At 35.8% G+C, this 18817-nt stretch overlaps 1 protein-coding gene across 9 annotated transcripts in view; it reads left to right on the forward strand.

Moving 5' to 3' along the window:
* Positions 1-18817, forward strand: part of PARD3B (par-3 family cell polarity regulator beta) — a 901201-nt gene that overhangs the window by 805647 nt on the left and 76737 nt on the right. For all 9 annotated transcript variants that reach the window (XR_005649078.1, XM_039844925.1, XM_039844928.1 and 6 more), the window contains one exon: positions 2536-2671. Coding sequence is in view for 8 of the 9 variants with exons in the window: in XM_039844925.1 (XP_039700859.1) it covers positions 2536-2671 (136 nt within the window). In the remaining variant the exon portion in view is untranslated. The remainder of the gene's footprint in view (positions 1-2535; positions 2672-18817) is intronic.

Below are 18817 nucleotides of genomic sequence, written 5' to 3' on the forward strand. Positions count from 1 at the left end.
ATAGGAGATTTTCTGAATCCTAAACAGCTGATTTTGTATTCTCGCCCCATTCCCTCTATCTGAGAACTGAAATCTGATCAAACCCATATTTTTAAATGTATGTGTTTATAGGCCTATGGAAGACTAGTTTACAGTCTGAGTCTGAATTTTTTTTTAAAATTTCACCACAAATGTAGTAAAATGGTAGGAGTTTTTAAAACAGTGCCTTATCAGTTTCTTTTTTCTTTTTCTTTTTTTCTTTTATTACTGATGACTTCATTCTGCTTGAATTCAATGCTTCAGTTTCTTTGGGTAAACTAATAGATTATGTATGTGATGTTTGCACTGTGTTGATTGAACTCATCTGGTGAGTTTGAGCACAGCTCATGCATTCACGTAATCGGCAGAAGCGTGCACGTTGGATTCACGCAGCATAGACAGGTCATAATGCTCAAGAGCGAGGGAAGCTGTTCAAAATAGAGCTGTGATGATTTCCTCCTTTCCCATTGTTCAGGAAAGCGTTATCAGGCTTCAAGTTTTATCTTATTGTTATTTTTTTCAACTGCTCAAGGAAAACTTTAGCTTTTTAAAAAAATGCATAGAAAAGAAACAGAATTAGAACTATTTTGAGAGTTTTAAAATACATTTTGAGGAAAAATAAAGGTATGTGATCTGTGAGAGTTTGTCTTAAATGCATCAACTACTTGATGTCTGTAGAGGACATAGGCAGCCCCAAACCCTATACTAACTTTTTAGAAAGGTTGTTAGACATCAACACTTGGGCCTGCTTTCAGTCAACTTACAATCTAGTTTGGGAAGAATGCTTTTCCTTCAAAACATGTTTACTCACCATTTTCTTTTTATGGTTTATAAGTATAATTTTTAAATGTTTTAACAAAATAGTAGATGACCTATTTCTATTGCTTTCAGAAATCTAATTTTATCAGATAGCTCATTTAAACTTAAAACTCTACTGTTTTGGGGAAACCTTTGGGGCATGTAAACCTCTTCATACTGGGGCCCCTGCCTGCTTTTCACAGTCACACCTATCTCTCTGCTCTGCTCCCTCCCGTGTACTAGAGCAGTGATTCTCACATACCCTTGAACATGATAATCATTATAGTTAATAAGTTGCTACAAATTGAGTTAAAGTACCAAAATTTGCAAATGATATACTTTTTGTCATTTATTAGAGTAAATTCAAAATATCCCTGAAGTCATCAGCACTCACTTTTATTCTAAATTTTATTTCCTGTATGAGAGAGGGAAGAGAGTATATATCACCTGATATCTGTGTAAGGCAGGACAAAAGAGGTTGAGGACCACTGCTTGCCCAAAATGACTTATTTGCCTTCCCCCTAAGAAAGATGCTTTCTCATTTCTGTTCTTTGCGTTTGCCTCTCTCTCTACCTGGAATTCCTTCATCTCACTTGTCCAGCTATTGAGTCCCTATGCATCCTTCGAGATTTAGCTAAAGTATCACCTCCTCTACGGAGGCGTCTGTGATCTTCTTCCATGGCCCTTCTCTCACTTCGTCAAAGTTTAAACAGTCTGTGTTTTCCACACCACTTGTGCAGGCCTCTGTTATAGCCACTGTCACAATGGATTATAGTCTTCTGTATCACTTTCAGTCCTCTACCTCCTAGACTACGTGCTTTTGGCAGACAAGGACTGTGAACTGTTCATTTTTACTTTCCCAGATCTTAACATAAGGTTTGACACAATAGGGCACTAAGTTATGCCTGAGATGAACCAAAGAAATTGAACAACTGTTGAGATCTGCCTATCACATCCTCTTGTTTCCCAGCCCTGAATCGTGTCACATAGTGTTGGTTCTGTTGAAACGATCGGGACAAATACAAGCTAAAAAGGAGCCACTGGCTGACCAGTTTGGGGTTGGGTAGATGAGTAATGCCTGGAGAAGCTGTAATGCCTGAGAAGAAGAAGTGTCTTAAGTGAGAGAGGAAAACTTTAGACAAGTAACCAAGGTGGCACATTCTACTATCACCAGCTTTTTTTTTCTTTCTACTTCTTGGCATGGCTTCCACCTTTTCTTCTGTCTCTATGCCTAGGCTGCTCCCATATATTGATAGGTACCTCACCCCCTACTCCAAAAATTTGTGAGTCTCCTTAAAAATGAACACTAGCACATGCCAACTCTGTGTCACATCCAACCTTCAGGTCAAATAACTGGTCTCAAATAAGCAACAGTTATTTGGGAAAATGAGATGCCGACATTAAAATGTAACCAAACTTTGTGGGTATGATTAAAAGTGTGATGGCTCCTTTAATTGCTCTAAAAGTCAGGACCTTATCTTACCTTCTTACGCAAAAGGCGTTTATTAATCCCAAACCAGATGTTCTGACCCTTGGAGCTAACGGCATGCATTAACGACTGTTTTTGTTCATTTTTATTATTATTACACAGTTTTCCTAATATATTTGAATAATATTATTGAATCCTCCAAATGTAGACATCAGCTCCTTTAATAAGATTAAAAGGTGCATTTCCAGGATGACATACACTGTGTGACTGTGTTTGTTTATGTCCTGTAGTGGCCGTCCCATGAGTGGAAGTGCTGACCGCATTCAGAGGTTGCGGAAGGAGTATTATCAGGCTCGGAGGGAAGGTTTTGCATTATATGAGGACGACGAAGGAAGAGCAAGGCCATCTGATTATGACCTTCACTGGGTAAGTCCATGCCTGATTCCAATTTACTGAGATAGTTTAGAGCAGAAGAACATGAACAAGAATGTTCTGTACATATCAAGTTGTATTTAGATCACTTGGGTTTTATAGGTATATGAACATTACCCCAGCCACAGCCATCTTCTCCCACAGAAGTTGTTTACATAAATCGAACCACACTAATGCACAGTAGTTTATTTTAATTGCTCTCATATTTACTCCCTGTTGCACTTGTACACCATCTTGGGGTGGAGCAGATGTTTGCTGTTTTAAAGAAGACAAGGAATCTTTGTCATTCTGTACTGAGCCTTAGTCCTTGCCCTTCATCGCTCGGTCTCAGCCATCTGGGCAGTCATTAATAGAACATACAATATAAGTCATCTTGCCTTTGGAAAATGGTTATTAGAAGTAAATTTCAGAAGGATTATCTTCAGAGATATCAGCTGTTTGTATATTGCATTTGAACAATTCCCATTTTGCTGGTCTTACTAGGATACTAATATAATTTTATTTTGAGATAAGAACAGATTTTGTATTAGAGGGTTCCCTTTGCCAAATCCTTTAACATGTGAGAACAGAAATGAATATTGTCACCTCTAAAGAAATAATCTTTGGTTTTTTTCAGGATAGCATGATTCATTCTCCTATCTTTTTCAAGAAGGCAAGGCTGTACTTACAAAGTACACTTGACTCTTGAGCATCTACAAAAATGCCCCAGAAGAGGGTGCTTAGAGTTTGATTAAAAGTACATTTCACATACTTAGAATAGTGCCTGAAACTGAGTTTTGGTGTTCAATAAATGTTAGCTCTCATTCTTAGTGTCATGACTGGAGCAGAGCTGTATGTGGTAATAGTAATGTCCTCATTGCGAGTCAGCTCTCACTCACCCTCTTTGATGATTACTGCCTTCTACTACAGTTTTGAGTGCTTTTTTGAGAACCACAATGGAACTCTCTTATCCCTGGTGGCCACTAAAGGCACCAGCTCTTCTGAAGGATGAATCTATTAAAGGAAAGTTTCCTTTTTGATTTTCACACTCCTATTTATGCTCCTGAGGTCAGGGCTGGGAGAGCAGAGTCCAGGGATTCAGCCGATTCCCTCTAGCTTTCACGGCAGTGCTATGGCATCTCATGTGCGGCACTCAGCACTTTTACACTGGTGTTTAAAAGTCAGTTTCAGCACCTATCACTGTTGTGCAGAGCAGCTCCTTGACCCAGTAGATTCTTCCATGTATGGTGGAGTTTAAAAAAAAACTAATCAGGAGTGCACAGTATGGATTGGCAATCTCAACCAAATGGCCTCAGCCTCTTCCAGAAGTAAGTACCCTGTGACTAGAGATCAGAACAAACAGCTATTTATTGGCTTCATTATATAATGACATTTACGGTGATGAGACAACTGGTCACTTAGATTCTCAGTAACAGAAGAGAAAGATTTCCACAGAATAACAATGCAGATAACAATTCACTTTATTTCAAACTGAATTGAGATCGAGTTACTGACTTTTATGAGAGACTCTGCTCCCTCAAACAAATAAGCAGCAAAATAAAGAGAAGCTGTCTCCACCATAACGAAAACAGAGCACCCTGTCCAATGCACAGAAAGGGCCTCCATCCCAAAACTATTATGAGCAAAGTAAGGCAAGTAATTTTCAGATTATGCAATCCTGATTTTTACATTATTTAATATGATTTTTTATATCATGCTGAACAGATGAAAATGCTTAACCTTCGTGAAACTTAAAGTTTCTGACCTTCACCAAACCTGAGCTAGATAACTACACACTTGGGTCTTTCCTATCTTAATGATTCTATTTTTTTGCCATGCAAAAGTATACCTAGACGAACAATCCAGTAAGTAAAGAAGTATCTCTATTTAAATTCATGTTTCCCGTGCTCGGATTTGTTGAGCGTTGCCAAAAGTGACTGATTTTACATTTCCCAGACAATTGGAGACTAAAGCTTCCCAAAGGGATGCCTGAGAAATGTGTTGTCATAAAAGACGAGTGCTTTGTCATTGCCCGAGATATTCCAAATCAGGGATTAGAATCTCAGCATCCTTTCCCGTCCTCTCCCCAAGCCAAGGGAAAACACTAGTATCTTTTGTCCAGCATAGGCCTGAGAAATTGCACCATTGTCTTGCCACTTTTGGGGAGATCTAGGAAAGCAAGTTTAGGAAGTTAACATTTCATTTGTTAGCCAGACCCAGCAAGGCAGCTTTTATGAGACTATGGTTCCTCGATTGAACTGTTCTTCAGCATCACTTATTAAAATCTGATCAACAGTCCGTGAAAGGGAGGAGTGGAGCCCAAGAGAGGGTACCCCAGGTGCTTCTCCAGGTGGTTCTCAAAGTTTCTGGCCCACAATTCTAAAAAGAAGCCATTGACTCCAATTGCTTTAGTAAGCACCAAGGTAGTTCAGTTTCTTTAACAATATCATTACATGGACCAGCATCATCAGAAAGTATTTTCATGGACTCAGAACTCTCCAAGCCCAGTACCTCAGCTTGAGAGGCCTGACAATTATTCCCTGGAGTCACACTATTCTGAATAACTTCTGAACTATCAAGAAGGAAATTAGGAAGATGAGTTACCTAATAACTCCTTTTAAACTAGTTTTTAAATAGGCCAGAAAAAATGTAAATATGACCACAAAAATCTTCAAAGCCAAAATGATAAAAGCAATCACTTGATTACAATCTATGATTATTTTTTAAAAGGAAATATATTTTTGTCAGTGAGACTAATAATCTTTCTTCAGCCAGCCTTGGACTTTTTGGATCTGCCCAGGCCATCCTGTTGGTGGTTCACTCCAGTATCACACCTGCCCAGTGGACCAAAGCTAAAGATTTCTCCCGCCATTCTCTTGGATTCTCACTTGCTCTCACATCATTCTCTAGTATAGCGAGATATTAGCTTCTAATATGAGCTCAGAGAGAGAGCAGTAATTCTGTTGGAGGCAGAGTATGCAGTTAGGGGTGCTAGGAAAGCTGTAGAGACCATAAAAGAGTTGCCTCAGCCGACATACTTTGTTTTTTCCTCTCGAATTTGGTGTTTTTCTTTTCCTCAAAGGAGCTCCTCATTTATTCACCTCATTTGTGTTAAAATAAGTGAATACAAACAGATTTCAGGATTTGTAAATATGGACATGAGACCTTAAAAATCTTTTCAGCCAGTCTGTTTTGTAGCTGTTTTCCCATCTAGGCTTTGAAAAGCTGTAAAAAACAAGTTGGGAGAATTTCAATGGCTGCGAGTGAAAAGGCCTGGCAAGTTTTTATAGGCCCAATTAAGTGAGCAAGATATGCTAGCTGCGAAATGTTAATATTTGCCAAAATAAAACGTAATACCTGTTATCTGCTGGTATTTTATTTTATGTAAAACTTAAGACTGTCACAGTCCTCTGGTAATAAGCTGGGTTTTTTTATGTTTTATTTTGTTTTCTTAGCAGGTAAAGATTATCTGCTTATTTAATAGCAACATGAATATGTTATAAGTAATTTCAGAAATGAGATGACTCAAGAGTTTTCTAAATATATTAGTACCTTTATTATTGTCTTTTTTCAAGAGCTGCATGGAATATATCATAGCCCCTTCCACCTACCTTTTTCTGTTGTTTTTTAACTCTTTGGCTAAATTAGAATGTTTATCTATAGAGGGAGTTTGTAGACACATGGATGAGAAGGAGGTATGCTAGTTTCTGATGTCATAAAAGACATGGTGATTTATCTTTCTGGCAAAGGGGATTGGTTCGGGAAGGTGATGGTTGAGTGAGTGAATGAAAACATTCTGAAAGATTTGTTCACCCTATCGCAAAGATGGTCTAGGAACCAACTTGAGGGAACATTCTTGGCAGCTGTCTGGATGATGAAAGACACATCCGGTGAATTCTGTAGTCAGAAGAAAGAGAGAACAAGATGCTGAGATCATGCTAACCATCTTGAGAAAGGGATTTAGGATGGAATGTGCAATAGCCACACAAGTATAAAAAGCATCAGAAGGTTATTTTCTAAACATGAGAAATAAGAAAAATGAGCTTCTGCTGTCAGTGGGCCAATACAAGCATAGAGACTGGTCTGTCTTTTTCCTTCTCTGCCCCTTAAAGGCATCTGATAAAAACTGAGGACATTAATAAACAATTTTAGACAAATCAATGGTTCTTAAATTGCAAAGAACAGAAACCTCATTCAAACTGGCCTAAGCAAAAAAGGAAATTGTGTTGGCTTATATGACTTTAAAGTCCATAGGCATGTCTGACTTCAGACAAAGCTAGATCCAGCTTCTCTGTACAGGCCATCAGGAGTCTTTCTCCCTCTCTCAGCTTTGTTATTCTCTCTGTAGGCACCTTCTCAGGGGGCTTCCCCACATGGTGACATGTTTATAGGCAATCCCCAATATAGAAATAAATTGTGTTTCAGAAACTTACTTAGAAATTGGCAGTGTGGAACTGGCAATGGCTTCCCCTAAGAGAAAAAAGAAAAAATGATTGCTGGTAGGGTCCCAGACCACTAAAAAGCCCACTAAAATCCCATAACTTCATGCTAGTCACAGAACAGTTACCTAGGAGCAGGAGCAGGGAGCCATCTGAGCCACAGGTGGAGAAGGAAACTCCCTTCTTACCTCTTTCCTGGACACACTTAAAAAAAAAAAAAAATTTTACCGTGGTAACATTGGTTAATGAAATCCAGTAAATTTCAAGTGTACAATTCAGCAGTAAGGCATATGTATATTACGTTATGTGTTGACCACCCATAGTTAAATTTCTTTCTGTCACCACATATTTGACTCCTTTACCCCGTCTACCTCCCTCCTCCCCCGACTCCCTACCCTCTGGTAACCACTAGTCCATTGTCCATGTCCATGAGTCTTTGTTCGTCCTGTTCATTTGTTGCTTTTAGGTTTATATTCCATATATAAATGATATCATATGATTTTCAACTTTTTCTGTCTGGCTTATTTTGCTTATCATGATTATCTTGAGGTCCATTCATGTTGTCGCAAATGGCAGTATTTCATCACTTCTTATGGCTGAGTAATATTCCATTGTATATATGTACCACTGCTTCTTTATCCAATCATCTATTGTAGAACACTTCGGTTGCTTCCATGTCCTGTGAATAATGCTACTATGAACATCGGTGTACAAATACCTTTTCGGATATGTGTTTTCAAGTCTTTGGGGTAAATACCCAGTAGAGAGATTACTAGATCATACGGTAGATCAATTCTTAGTTTTTTGAGGAACCTCCATATTGTTTTCCATTGCGGCTGTACCAATTTCCAGTCCCACCAGCAGTGTATAAGGGTTCCTTTTTCTCTGCATCCTCTCCAACATTTGTTATTACTTGTCCTTTGATAACAACCATTTTAACAGGTGTGAGATGTTATCTCATTGCTGGACACACTTTCGAGGTGTTCTCTAGCCCCTTCCTATCTCCCAGTAATTAAGAGTGTCTCCCCAAGTGACCCATCCTCACTTAAGCCCACCTTTTCCCACAAGGTGCTCAGGAGTCCAAAGTTACCTCTCTGCCCATTCCCCCTGAAATTTACCATACTTTCAAGTGCAGTTCATCTCAGCTAAACTTTGGGGGAAAATAATCTGACCCATAAAGGTCCTTAACACTCCCTGAGAGACTTCTCTGTTTAAAGAAGACACTGGATTAACCCTTATGATTAAGTACAACATTAGGCACTGTAGGGAAAGTCCATGAGGAGGAAGCAGAAAAAGAGCTAATGGAATCTACCCCTGGGAACTGTCCCTTTATGAAACAGAGCAGGAAGGACCTGTGGCTGTTGGGTTGTAGTCCTGACATCTTGTTGCTGCTCCACAGACTTAATGTTCTTTGGCACTTTTATATGTGAAGCCCAAGTCCCCAGATTTCCCAGTCTGACTGGCTTCCCGTGAGCAATGACCTGATCCTAAGAGTGGTACTGATTTTTCCTGCAAACTGGTTCTCAGTTCCCCCAAAGGAAGCCGTTTGTTTCTAAGCCTGTCCTCTGCGGCCCATGGCCAGTTGCTGCAACTAACGTGATCCATGGCTCCTCAGTCAGCATTGTCTGAAAATCTCCCCTGAAGACAGCAACTCTAAATGACTCCTGTCTTCCCGTCCAATCTTTCTCAACTCACAGATGTCCTGAATTTTGAATATAATAATATAGCAGGTATGGGAAGCATTTTAGTATAATGTGTGAGAGCATAGACTCTGAAGTTGGACTGCCCACCTTCATCTCCAAGCTATACCACTTACTAACTGAATAAATTTGAGCCATTTATTTAACCTTTCAGTCTCCTTTAAAATTGGGATACTAGTACTATCTCATGTAAGTATGGTAACAATTAAGTGATTATTACATGTAAAGCACTTAGAATATTGTCTGGCATGTAGCAAGTGTTCAGTAATTGTGAGGAGTTTAATTGTGAGGTGTTTAGAAGTGATACATTCCATTAGCCAGACAACCATTCTATCTTAGTCATTACTGGAGCTTAATTATAGTGCCCTGGGACTTTATGCAGCACAGAAAGCATTTGGGAGGTCTTTTTGGTGGTGCTCACCCTGGTTATGATAGAGGTGGCCACAGTCCCTTCAGGTGGTGGCTGTCAGGCCTGGTTGTCAAGATACTTTTGGCAAAGTCCCTTGGTCAGAAGGTCAATATCTATTTCCCTCTATCCGGCACACAAACTTTTCCTTCAAAAGTGCTCTTCTTTCATCCCTGACCCCTGGGGTCACACCTAATCTCTTTAATGAGTTTATGCTAAAATCAAAGACCAAAGACCAGAAGGAAGTTAGAAGCTTCTCCTTTCAGCTCTGCAAAAAACCCTAAAGCAAAGAAATACCAGGGTCTAGTTAAAGACTTAAAATAGGAGGAAGAGGGGGATACTAAGAGAATATTTGCAAATTATTTAGTCAATGAATTGTATTACAGCCAGATGAATGACAACAACAGTATCATATCCTCAGGGCTGACTCTACCAGCAGCTGTATGAATACCTTATATCAATGACTCCGTACAAGAACTCCAAGAGGTGGTTGTAGTTTTAATCCTGTTTTACAGGTGAGGAAACTAAGGTTCTAAGACTTTACACCATAGTTCCACGATCATTAGCAAAACTGATTTTCTAATCTTTGCTAACTCGTGGTGGAAATAGAAGGGAAGGAGGACTGCTATGGCAACTGTTTAGATATTCTTTTTTTCCATAAGAAATTTGAAAGAAAGGGACTCTCCGAGTATTTATTTATAAGCACTATTAAAACAGTTTTCTACCTCTGCTGAACTACTCTTTAATTATCACTCTTAATTTGTTTTCTAACCCAATAGTATTGAACCCAAGCCAGATTTTGGTATCCTTTCATCAGTATTCTGTAAAAGTCAAAATGAAATCATTCTTTTTATGCTATAATCAAATAAGTTAGCCTATCTCTGGCTCAAACCCAAACCTAAATACCAAAAAGCAGAAAAAGAAAGTTCAGAGTCACATTATTTTTCCATAATATGTCAAAAAATCTTATGCTGTACTTACATTAAAGTGAAAAAAGAACTCTTTCTGCTTCTAATGAGCAATTAATTCCAGCTCAGGATGTCGAGTTTAGAATAGGTTAAGTTCCCCCAAACCACAACCGTTTGTGTTGGATCACGGTTAAAACCCCAAACTCCAACTTCTACAATAATCACATTCTTTTCGTCTACTGCAATGGGAGAAATGACCATTTTGTGTAATATAGGAAAAACCATAGCAGAAACTCCTATGAATTCCAGATTTCTTAAACTATTCTCAAAGCTGTTTAAAATCAGTTGGTTACATTTTATTTTAGTAGAGTTCAAAAGTCCTGGAATAAACCTTGGGCACTAAATTTTTTAAATGAAGATGTTCATATAGAAAATATGAACAGCCACTTAACTGGCATTTACAACAACACATGTATCACTTAACCATGACGACAATTAAAACTCTATGTGAGTTATATTTGTGTTCAGATCCCATAGCCCAGAACGTCCCCTTGCACAGCTTTCTGTCTGTAATTAACCAATCAAATCACTGCAGTGGCCATCTTGTTCTTTAAGTTTAAGGAAATTTTTAACTCAGTCATTCTAAAATATAACATCTTTTGGTTCTTATTAATTAGTAACTAATCTGGTGTTAGGATGGGAAAAAGAAAATTCACAGAAAGCTCTCCTCTAAAACAGAAAGAATACTTGAATCAAAGAAAACCCCAGTAACAATAATCACTACAACAGTACTGGAATCGCCATTCTCCACAAGAAGGATGACCATTTTTGAATACAATTATAATGATACATATTAGAATCTGTATTACAGTCCTATGAATCTCATTAATTTTTCTTTGTTTCATTCTGAACCTTGAAATCACAGTGCTAATTTTCAGAGCATTTATGAGAAAGTGCAAAAGGTGATACCACTAATTTTAGCTAGGCTGATAGGAAAACTTTCCATTTATTCAAGTAAATGATCTAAGAAGAAAGGGTATAACATTGTTATTATAAACAATTGAGAAATTGTTTCTTTTCTATTTTCAAGATAAGACTTTCATAAAGTAACGGAGTTGTGAAGTTTTATCTTTATGAAGCTTTCTTGAAATGATTTAGTTCATTTTATGCCGTCTTTGACTCAGCCTAATCCCAGACATAGCTCCATTCCCTAGACAACAAAGCCAAAGTAGCACATAAGGGAAATAGGTTTTCCACAATCATTAATTCTTTTGTTGGTTTATTCATTCACTGAATACATGGCAAATTATACATAAGTGTACATCAAGCCCAACAATTGCATCCACACTTACCAACAAGAAAAAAACCTCGTTGGTATGTGTGTGTGTGTGTGTATATGTGTGTGTATGAAGATAGTAATGTTTTGAAGTTTTTCCTTTAGAGAAACAGTAGGAAATGTTGTATGAAAAGACATTCCCCATCATGAGCTGATGTCTTTTCTCTAATGAACCTTCTGGCTCACTTTATGATAATGGATACCCCCAAATCATGTAGAGATATGTCTATTTTTCAGTTTTATTTTTCCATCATCACTAATTGTCAAAGTCCCAGATTGTTTCTGAATAGCAAGTTTATTTTAATTGGAACGTTATATATATATATCAGCTACTTTTCCTTTCTTTATCGATTTAGAATAAACCAGGTTTTCTGTTTTCTGTGTAATTCCGTTTATGGTAATTTCCCAGGTTTAAATGGCCAGGCAGCATTTCAGCAGCAGTGTGCTCTGTGTGTATGTGGTTACAAGGGAATCAGAGACTCACATTCCAGAAGAGAGAATCATGGTCTTACAATTAATGTGAATGATGGCAGGAAGAAATCTTTTAACATTGTACTTAAATTGGTGATTGGAAAAAAAAAATGCTATAAGATTTCTGTTTGTGGTTTATGTGCAGTTCTAGAACTATTTTAATATTTTCCAATTTCGGAAAGTGGGTAACTTTCTCTTTTCTTTACATATAGATGCATAAATGGAAGGTTAAAAAAATTAATTCTTAAATACATGATGATGGGAGAATAAAAAGATTACAAGCAAATAGCAAAAAAAATTCATTTCAAGAATTCAGTATTTTTACTTTGTTGATTCATAAATTTATTAGAAATTTGAATACCTTCCCAATTATAAGATCTTATGACTTTCCTAACTCTTGGCAATTTTTATCTCCACAATAAGAGGAAAACCTATTAGTGTCCTATCATCAGTTGAGAAGAATGAACCCATTTTCACTTATGTTGTGTCACTTTGGCCCCAGAATTAAAAAACAAAATTTCAAAGCGTATGGTTTATTCATTTATTAATTAATTCCTTAGACCTTTATTTGGTAGCATCTTTGTGCCAGAAATTTACTTGACTCTGGGAATTTAAAAATGAATAAGAAGTTCATGTCTGGTGGGAGAGGCAGACAGGAAATATAATTTAAAATATAATGAGACGTTTTGAAATAATTGTACAGGAAAAAATTGATAAGTGAATGCATGGGAAAGAGAGACTAACCAAGAATTAAGAAGATAGATTTGCTTTTATCCCTGTAAAATTTCTCCTTGTGTGTTCGGCCTTTCCTTTCGTCTGCATTTAGAGCACTCTGCCTCCATGTAAGCTACTCCAATTGCCTTTTGTAATTTCTAAGCAAATATAAAGTGGCTTTTATCATATGTTTCATGATGACAGTTTTCTTTAGGCTCAACCTCTCGTTTTGAGGTTTTGAGCATTTGTGCAACACATCTGTCCCAGTTACTCACTGAGATCTGCCCTAGAGGTTAGTTTTTCAATCTGTGTGTCACATTTATTTAGATGACCATAAAATCAATTAGTTAGTCACGATTGACATTTTTGAAGATTTCAAATAGAATAAAATAGAGAGCATGGCAGGTAGTAAATGTGAGAATTGGTTGTCGAAATTTTTATTTCATATCTAATACATGCATGCAAAAACGTATGTGCTGTGTTATATATGAACTATATTTCTTCCTATGGATTATGATTTTAAGGTTAAAAAACTCTAGTCTAGACTTTAAATTTCATATCTGGTTTGTTTACCATTTCACTCATATGCTATTTGTTTCTGCGGGCTCAAAAATTTTTATGAATAAATATATAATTTTGAATACATCCTTTCTGAAACACGTAATGCCTGGTACAGAGTTTGCTTTTCTTGATTATGTTCATATATCAATACAGATATACATATATATTGATATATAGATAGTACTCAATTTTAATTAATTTTAATTTAGCAGCCAGTGGTTTTATGTAGCTGTTAAATAAATTTATTAAAAGAGGTCACAGTTATATAACCACAAGTATTTTAAGCATCAGGTTATATTGTTAGTGTATTCTAGTCTTTCTCGTTTTCCTGCAATTACTATTTTTTCCTTTTATATTTAAAATGTTTTTTTATAAAGGTAAAAATGGTCACTGAAAAAATGTTTCGATAATTAGTAAAAGTGTTAAAAATTTTAATTATATATTATCTGACCACACATTAAATGAATGCTTTATATTTTGGAGTATTTTCTTTCATAGAAATACACACACATTCATGCATATCACATATAGTAATTAAATTGGAAACCCAATGGATATGCTGTTACTTAAGCTACTTTTTCTACTTTCTGGGATGTTGCGGGCATTTCTCATGCCATCAAATAATTTTTAAAACTGCAAATATAATGTTTAATGTACAGTATTTTCTAGAAATGATATTTAATAATTGATAATCACTTGTTGGATATTTAAGTTATCTTTATCATTTTTTATCATAAGTAATGATGTAATAATCAGTGTTTTAAATAAATCTTTGCATTATTGTTATTTATCATAAATCAAAATAAGATAATAACTATTTAATGTAAGGATATGAAAAATAATTTTTAATTAATACAAATTACCCAACTTGCCTCTAGAAAAGTCGATAAGTTTACATTCTTCACAGCAGCATATTCACTATTACATTCAACAAATATTAATGGTCTGTTTTATACAGGTTTCATAGCGGCCCTATTAAAACTTTTAGTTTATACCAATTTGATAGCAAATATCAATTATTGTGTTTTCATTAAATTACAACTGAAACTGACCATTTCATGTGTTTATTGGCCATGTATATTTCTTCTTTTTATGAGTTTTTCATTTTTTCTATTACAGTGCTTGCCTTTTTTTCCTCTTGAGTGATAAAAGTTCTTAATATGGACGAAATATTAAGCCTTTACAATCAAATATCATTCAGAGTTTTTTCCAACTTTGTCAATACTCTCTTAACTTTATGATACTTTAGAGAGAGAAAAAAACTTCTATTTTTGTGTAAACAAAGCAGAGATTTTTATTAGTTTATTTCAAATGGCATTTAAACGTATACCAATATGATCATTTTTTTTTTCTTTTCTATTAATGTTATGATTTATATTGAGTATCCCTTGCAGTTCTGAAAAGTAAATCTACAGTCACATACTGTCTATATTGCTTTTAGGATTGCTAGTATTTCATGTGTGATTTTGTATCTATGTTTGTAAGTGCTGTTGATATCTAAGCTGTTTTTTACTTTAGCAGTTTTACTAGAAGGGTTATATTACCTTTGTAAAATGATTTGAGTAGCTTTTCTTCAGTTTCTATGCTTTGTAATAATTTCTGTAGTCTAGAAATTATCTTTGTGAAGATTTAAAATAACTCACCCATAAAACCATCTAGCCCGACGCTTTTTTGTGGGCAATTCTTTGACATCTTTTCCAACTTTTCCGATAGATGAAGATCTTTGGAAAAGGAGAGGTTTCCTCCTCTATTGAATTTTGGAAACTTGCCATCTTTTTCTATAAAACTACTTTTCTCACTGAGATTTTTCAGCCTTTCAATATATTTTGTTTTTTTACCATTTAATATATTAAATAATTCTGTTTTTTCTTTTCTAATACCTTTATTTTTACTTCATTAATTTATTATTTCTCTTTCTTTAAGAAGGAATAAAGCAAACTTTTTGAATTATTTCATTTATTTAGTTAAGTATTTAGCTTATTTATTTCAGTTACTTTTTAAACTTGTTTAATAACAATATAAATTAAGACAATGAGTTTGCTTTTGAATTTATTTTGGTGTACTTCCAGAAATGTTAATATCTTAATGTTCTTATTTTTTTTCTCGGTATTCTGAAATAAAGATTTTACTTCTTCTTTGACCAAGAGTGATTTATATGATCATTACTTTAATTTTTAAGGATTTTGGTTCTTTCATTTAAAATTTTGTTAACATATAATGTTAATGCTTTCTTGTTAAGGACAGTGACTTTTGCAATTTGGGGCATTTGTTAAAATTCGATATAATATATGTAATATTTTGTCATTAAAATTTTAGATTAATTATACTACAACTAATGATTTTTTCTGTAAATGTTTATTATTTAATAAGTATTTATTGAGTGCCTATTATATTCCAAGAACTGTTAAAGTGCTGGGGATATATCGGAAAGCAAAACAGACAAAAATCTCTGCCTTGTGGTTCTTGCATTATAGTGTTTAACATACACGTATCACTATATTTCCTTAAATACAAATTGGCACATTTGTTATACAGACTATAAATTTGATAACAGCTTTTCAGGAAAAAAAAAAAAAAGAGAACACTACCACATTAAATGTAAGCTTTTATATTGAGAGACACCTCTATTTCACACATGTTTAAGTTTGATAAATGTGTGTCCTACAATTGTAAAATAATCTTATTAATTATATCGTTTTTGACATTGTTTATATTTATTTATCATCTTGATTTGTCAAAGACGGATAAACATTAGGTTAAAGTCCCTATCTACTCTTTTGTTTCTCAGGCCTTATGGCATCATTTTTTAAACGTCTATCTCTTGTAAAAGCTTGAATTGTGACGTTTGATACATTATGAGGCTTTTTCTTCGGAAGAAATGTTTAACTCATTTATATCTGTTATCATAACTGGCATTCTTATTCTTTCTGTCATTTTGTTTTAGGCTTTCTCTTTTGTACACCTTTTTCTGTTTGCTGTTTTTTACCCCCTGTGCTATAGTTTCTTTGATTGTTTTGTTTAGTTACTTAATTATACTGATTTTATGGAAACATTATCTTATTTTCTCTATCAACATCAAAAATGAAATAACCTCTAGTGAGTTCCTGCCATGTAAAAGGAACAAAGCAACATGACTGTATGTTATCACAACTTTCCCTCACACTTTTAACCTGTGGTATTTTAGATCCAGTCATGTTTTTAAGGAAGAATATGTATCCTCTCTGTTCATATTCTTTATGTGGCACGTTTCCTGTCTTCTAAAAATTTAGTGTCTAATGCCAGTCCTCTGTCTTATGACATCCTTGAGCTCTTTATCTTGATTCTTCTCTAGTTAATTTGCTCACTTCTTGAGTAATTTTACTTCAGGAAGGATATATAAATAGTATATTTCTAAATTCTTGAAATCTGGTAATATCCTGTATATATAAATCTCAACATTTAAAACAATGCCTAGTCCTTTGAGGTATATAATAAACATTTGTTGAAAGAATGACATGCCTGCCTCCCAAGGGTTTTTTTCCTAGAAATGCCATGGTCTTTTGGTTTTTAATATTGATGAAGGAGAAATTTGAAGCTGACCTGATTTTCTTCTTTGTAAGTAACTCGTTTTCTCTATCTGGATCTTATGGGATTCTTTCTTTATTCATGATATTCAAAATTTTCACCCACATTAGTCTGGGTGTTGGTTTCTTTTCATTCATTTTGCCAGGTTTTTATTGAGTTCTTTCTGTTAACGGCTTCAGGTTGATTTATTTGTTTTCTTACTTGAAAGCATGGATGTTGTTCCTTAAACAAGATGGTTAAAGTTCCCTTGGTTCTCATCACTTTACACCTGAGTATGGAAGAGTACTCTCCTACCTAAATTGGGCATATGTGTGTTGGGAGGGTGGGGGTGGGGAATGATGTAAATTCACACCTGTTTAGAGATTCAGCCACTTGAGAAAACAGAAAGGGAACCCAAATCCTGGAGGACTTACCTGCTGCTCGGTTTCTCAGATGGTTTCTCTGAAATCTATGGATGAAAGGTCAGCTTTCTGTGTCCTTATTTCTGTTTGTACCAGTCCTTTCTGGCTATATTACCTGTGGCTGTTTCCACCCTTCATCCTAAGACTATTGCCCACAAATCAGGAGAGAGCACTTTCTATCTCTTAGATTTTTTACCCCTGCTGTAGCCACCTTGAGAACCTTTGGCTCTCCGGAAGGGCTGTTTAGAAAGGCTGCCACTCCAGAGACAAGAGAAAATCTGTGTTAGCTCCTTATCATCCCTTTCCTGTAGCCTCACCTTTCAAATGGAACGGTTTTATCCTCCTCTGCCAGCTCCCCAGGAACACTGGTTGTGAGCTGGAATCATGTCCTCCTTACAGCTTGGTGCATGGCATCATTTCTAGCAGATACTCCTCAGTGCCTAGCACTGGTGTAAGTTTCACCCATTTTATATGCTGTTAGTCATGTCAGCTAGAATCTGGGCTATCAGTAGTAAATTGCCAGAGCTCACATTGCCATTGAATTCATAATTCGATACCCATTATAATGCTTAAACTTTCTTTATGAAAGGATTTCTTAATGATGAATCATAGCAAGATCCAGGACAGTTTTATTGCATCACTAAGGCCATTTTTCTAGGTGCAGCTTATTCTTATTCACACACAGTAAAACAATGCATATCTAGTGGTATGACTGGAAAATATGATGACTATTTTCTCTCTCTTACACTGTTAGCTCATTTTTATTTTTAATGGTCGTGCAAAAGTGAGACATCGTGTAAAACTTCCAAATTGGTTTCCTTGCCATTTCAAGAAAAGGACCTCTGCAAAATGTAGTAACAAAGCTGGTTTTTCCGATTGCACATCACTATAAATCTAAGTAGACAAGGCCACAGAAATTCAGAGAGTTGAGTTGTTGTGGGTTTTCTTGTTTACACTGAAGATGTGAAAAATAATTAGAATGTAATGCTAGGTGTTGCGTATATGCAATTACCTATGAATATGTAAAAGTTTTATTTTCTCTGCCAAGCTGCATTGTTCTAATTGTTTAAAATTAAAAATAAAGTTCCTGTCACAGACAGAGACAGTGGTTGCATGACTTTATGAATTCTAGACTGAGATCTGTAGTAAGGGTGCTAATCTAAAGACAGAATCATGTTTATTAAACAGTAGAAAATTCTCACTATGTGTTTAGAACAGTGCACATAAGACCCAGCATTATTGAAGGCTTGTCCTTTCTCAGACTAAACTAATATTCACCTTTCATTTCTGATGACAACTCCATCTCAATGAGAATTTCAGAAAGGGCCTGGCTGACTCCCTACCTCCCAGCCTCTTCACCCCTACAGATGTGAATACTTGAGTTCTTGTAGATCCATGAGCTATACCCAGTCCTGGGATAGTACAGGAAAATCTGATCTGCAGGATCTTTTTTCAAAAGTTCTCTTAGAATCAAGCCAGCCCTACTCTGATCTTTCTGACCTCCTGTTTCTCAGGGTCTGGGGCTCCACCTCCTCATGAGTATCAGATTCCTGTGGAGGCTGATACCTCTGATACCTCCAAAACGCTAGGGTTATAGTTCCTATTGAAATTACTTGACCTGGCTTGATCACCCATTAGAACTAGACCCCAACTGCTTGCCA

This window comes from Pteropus medius, unplaced genomic scaffold, assembly GCF_902729225.1.
Source record: "Pteropus medius unplaced genomic scaffold, Ma_sr-lr_union100, whole genome shotgun sequence".
Lineage (NCBI taxonomy): Eukaryota > Metazoa > Chordata > Mammalia > Chiroptera > Pteropodidae > Pteropus > Pteropus medius.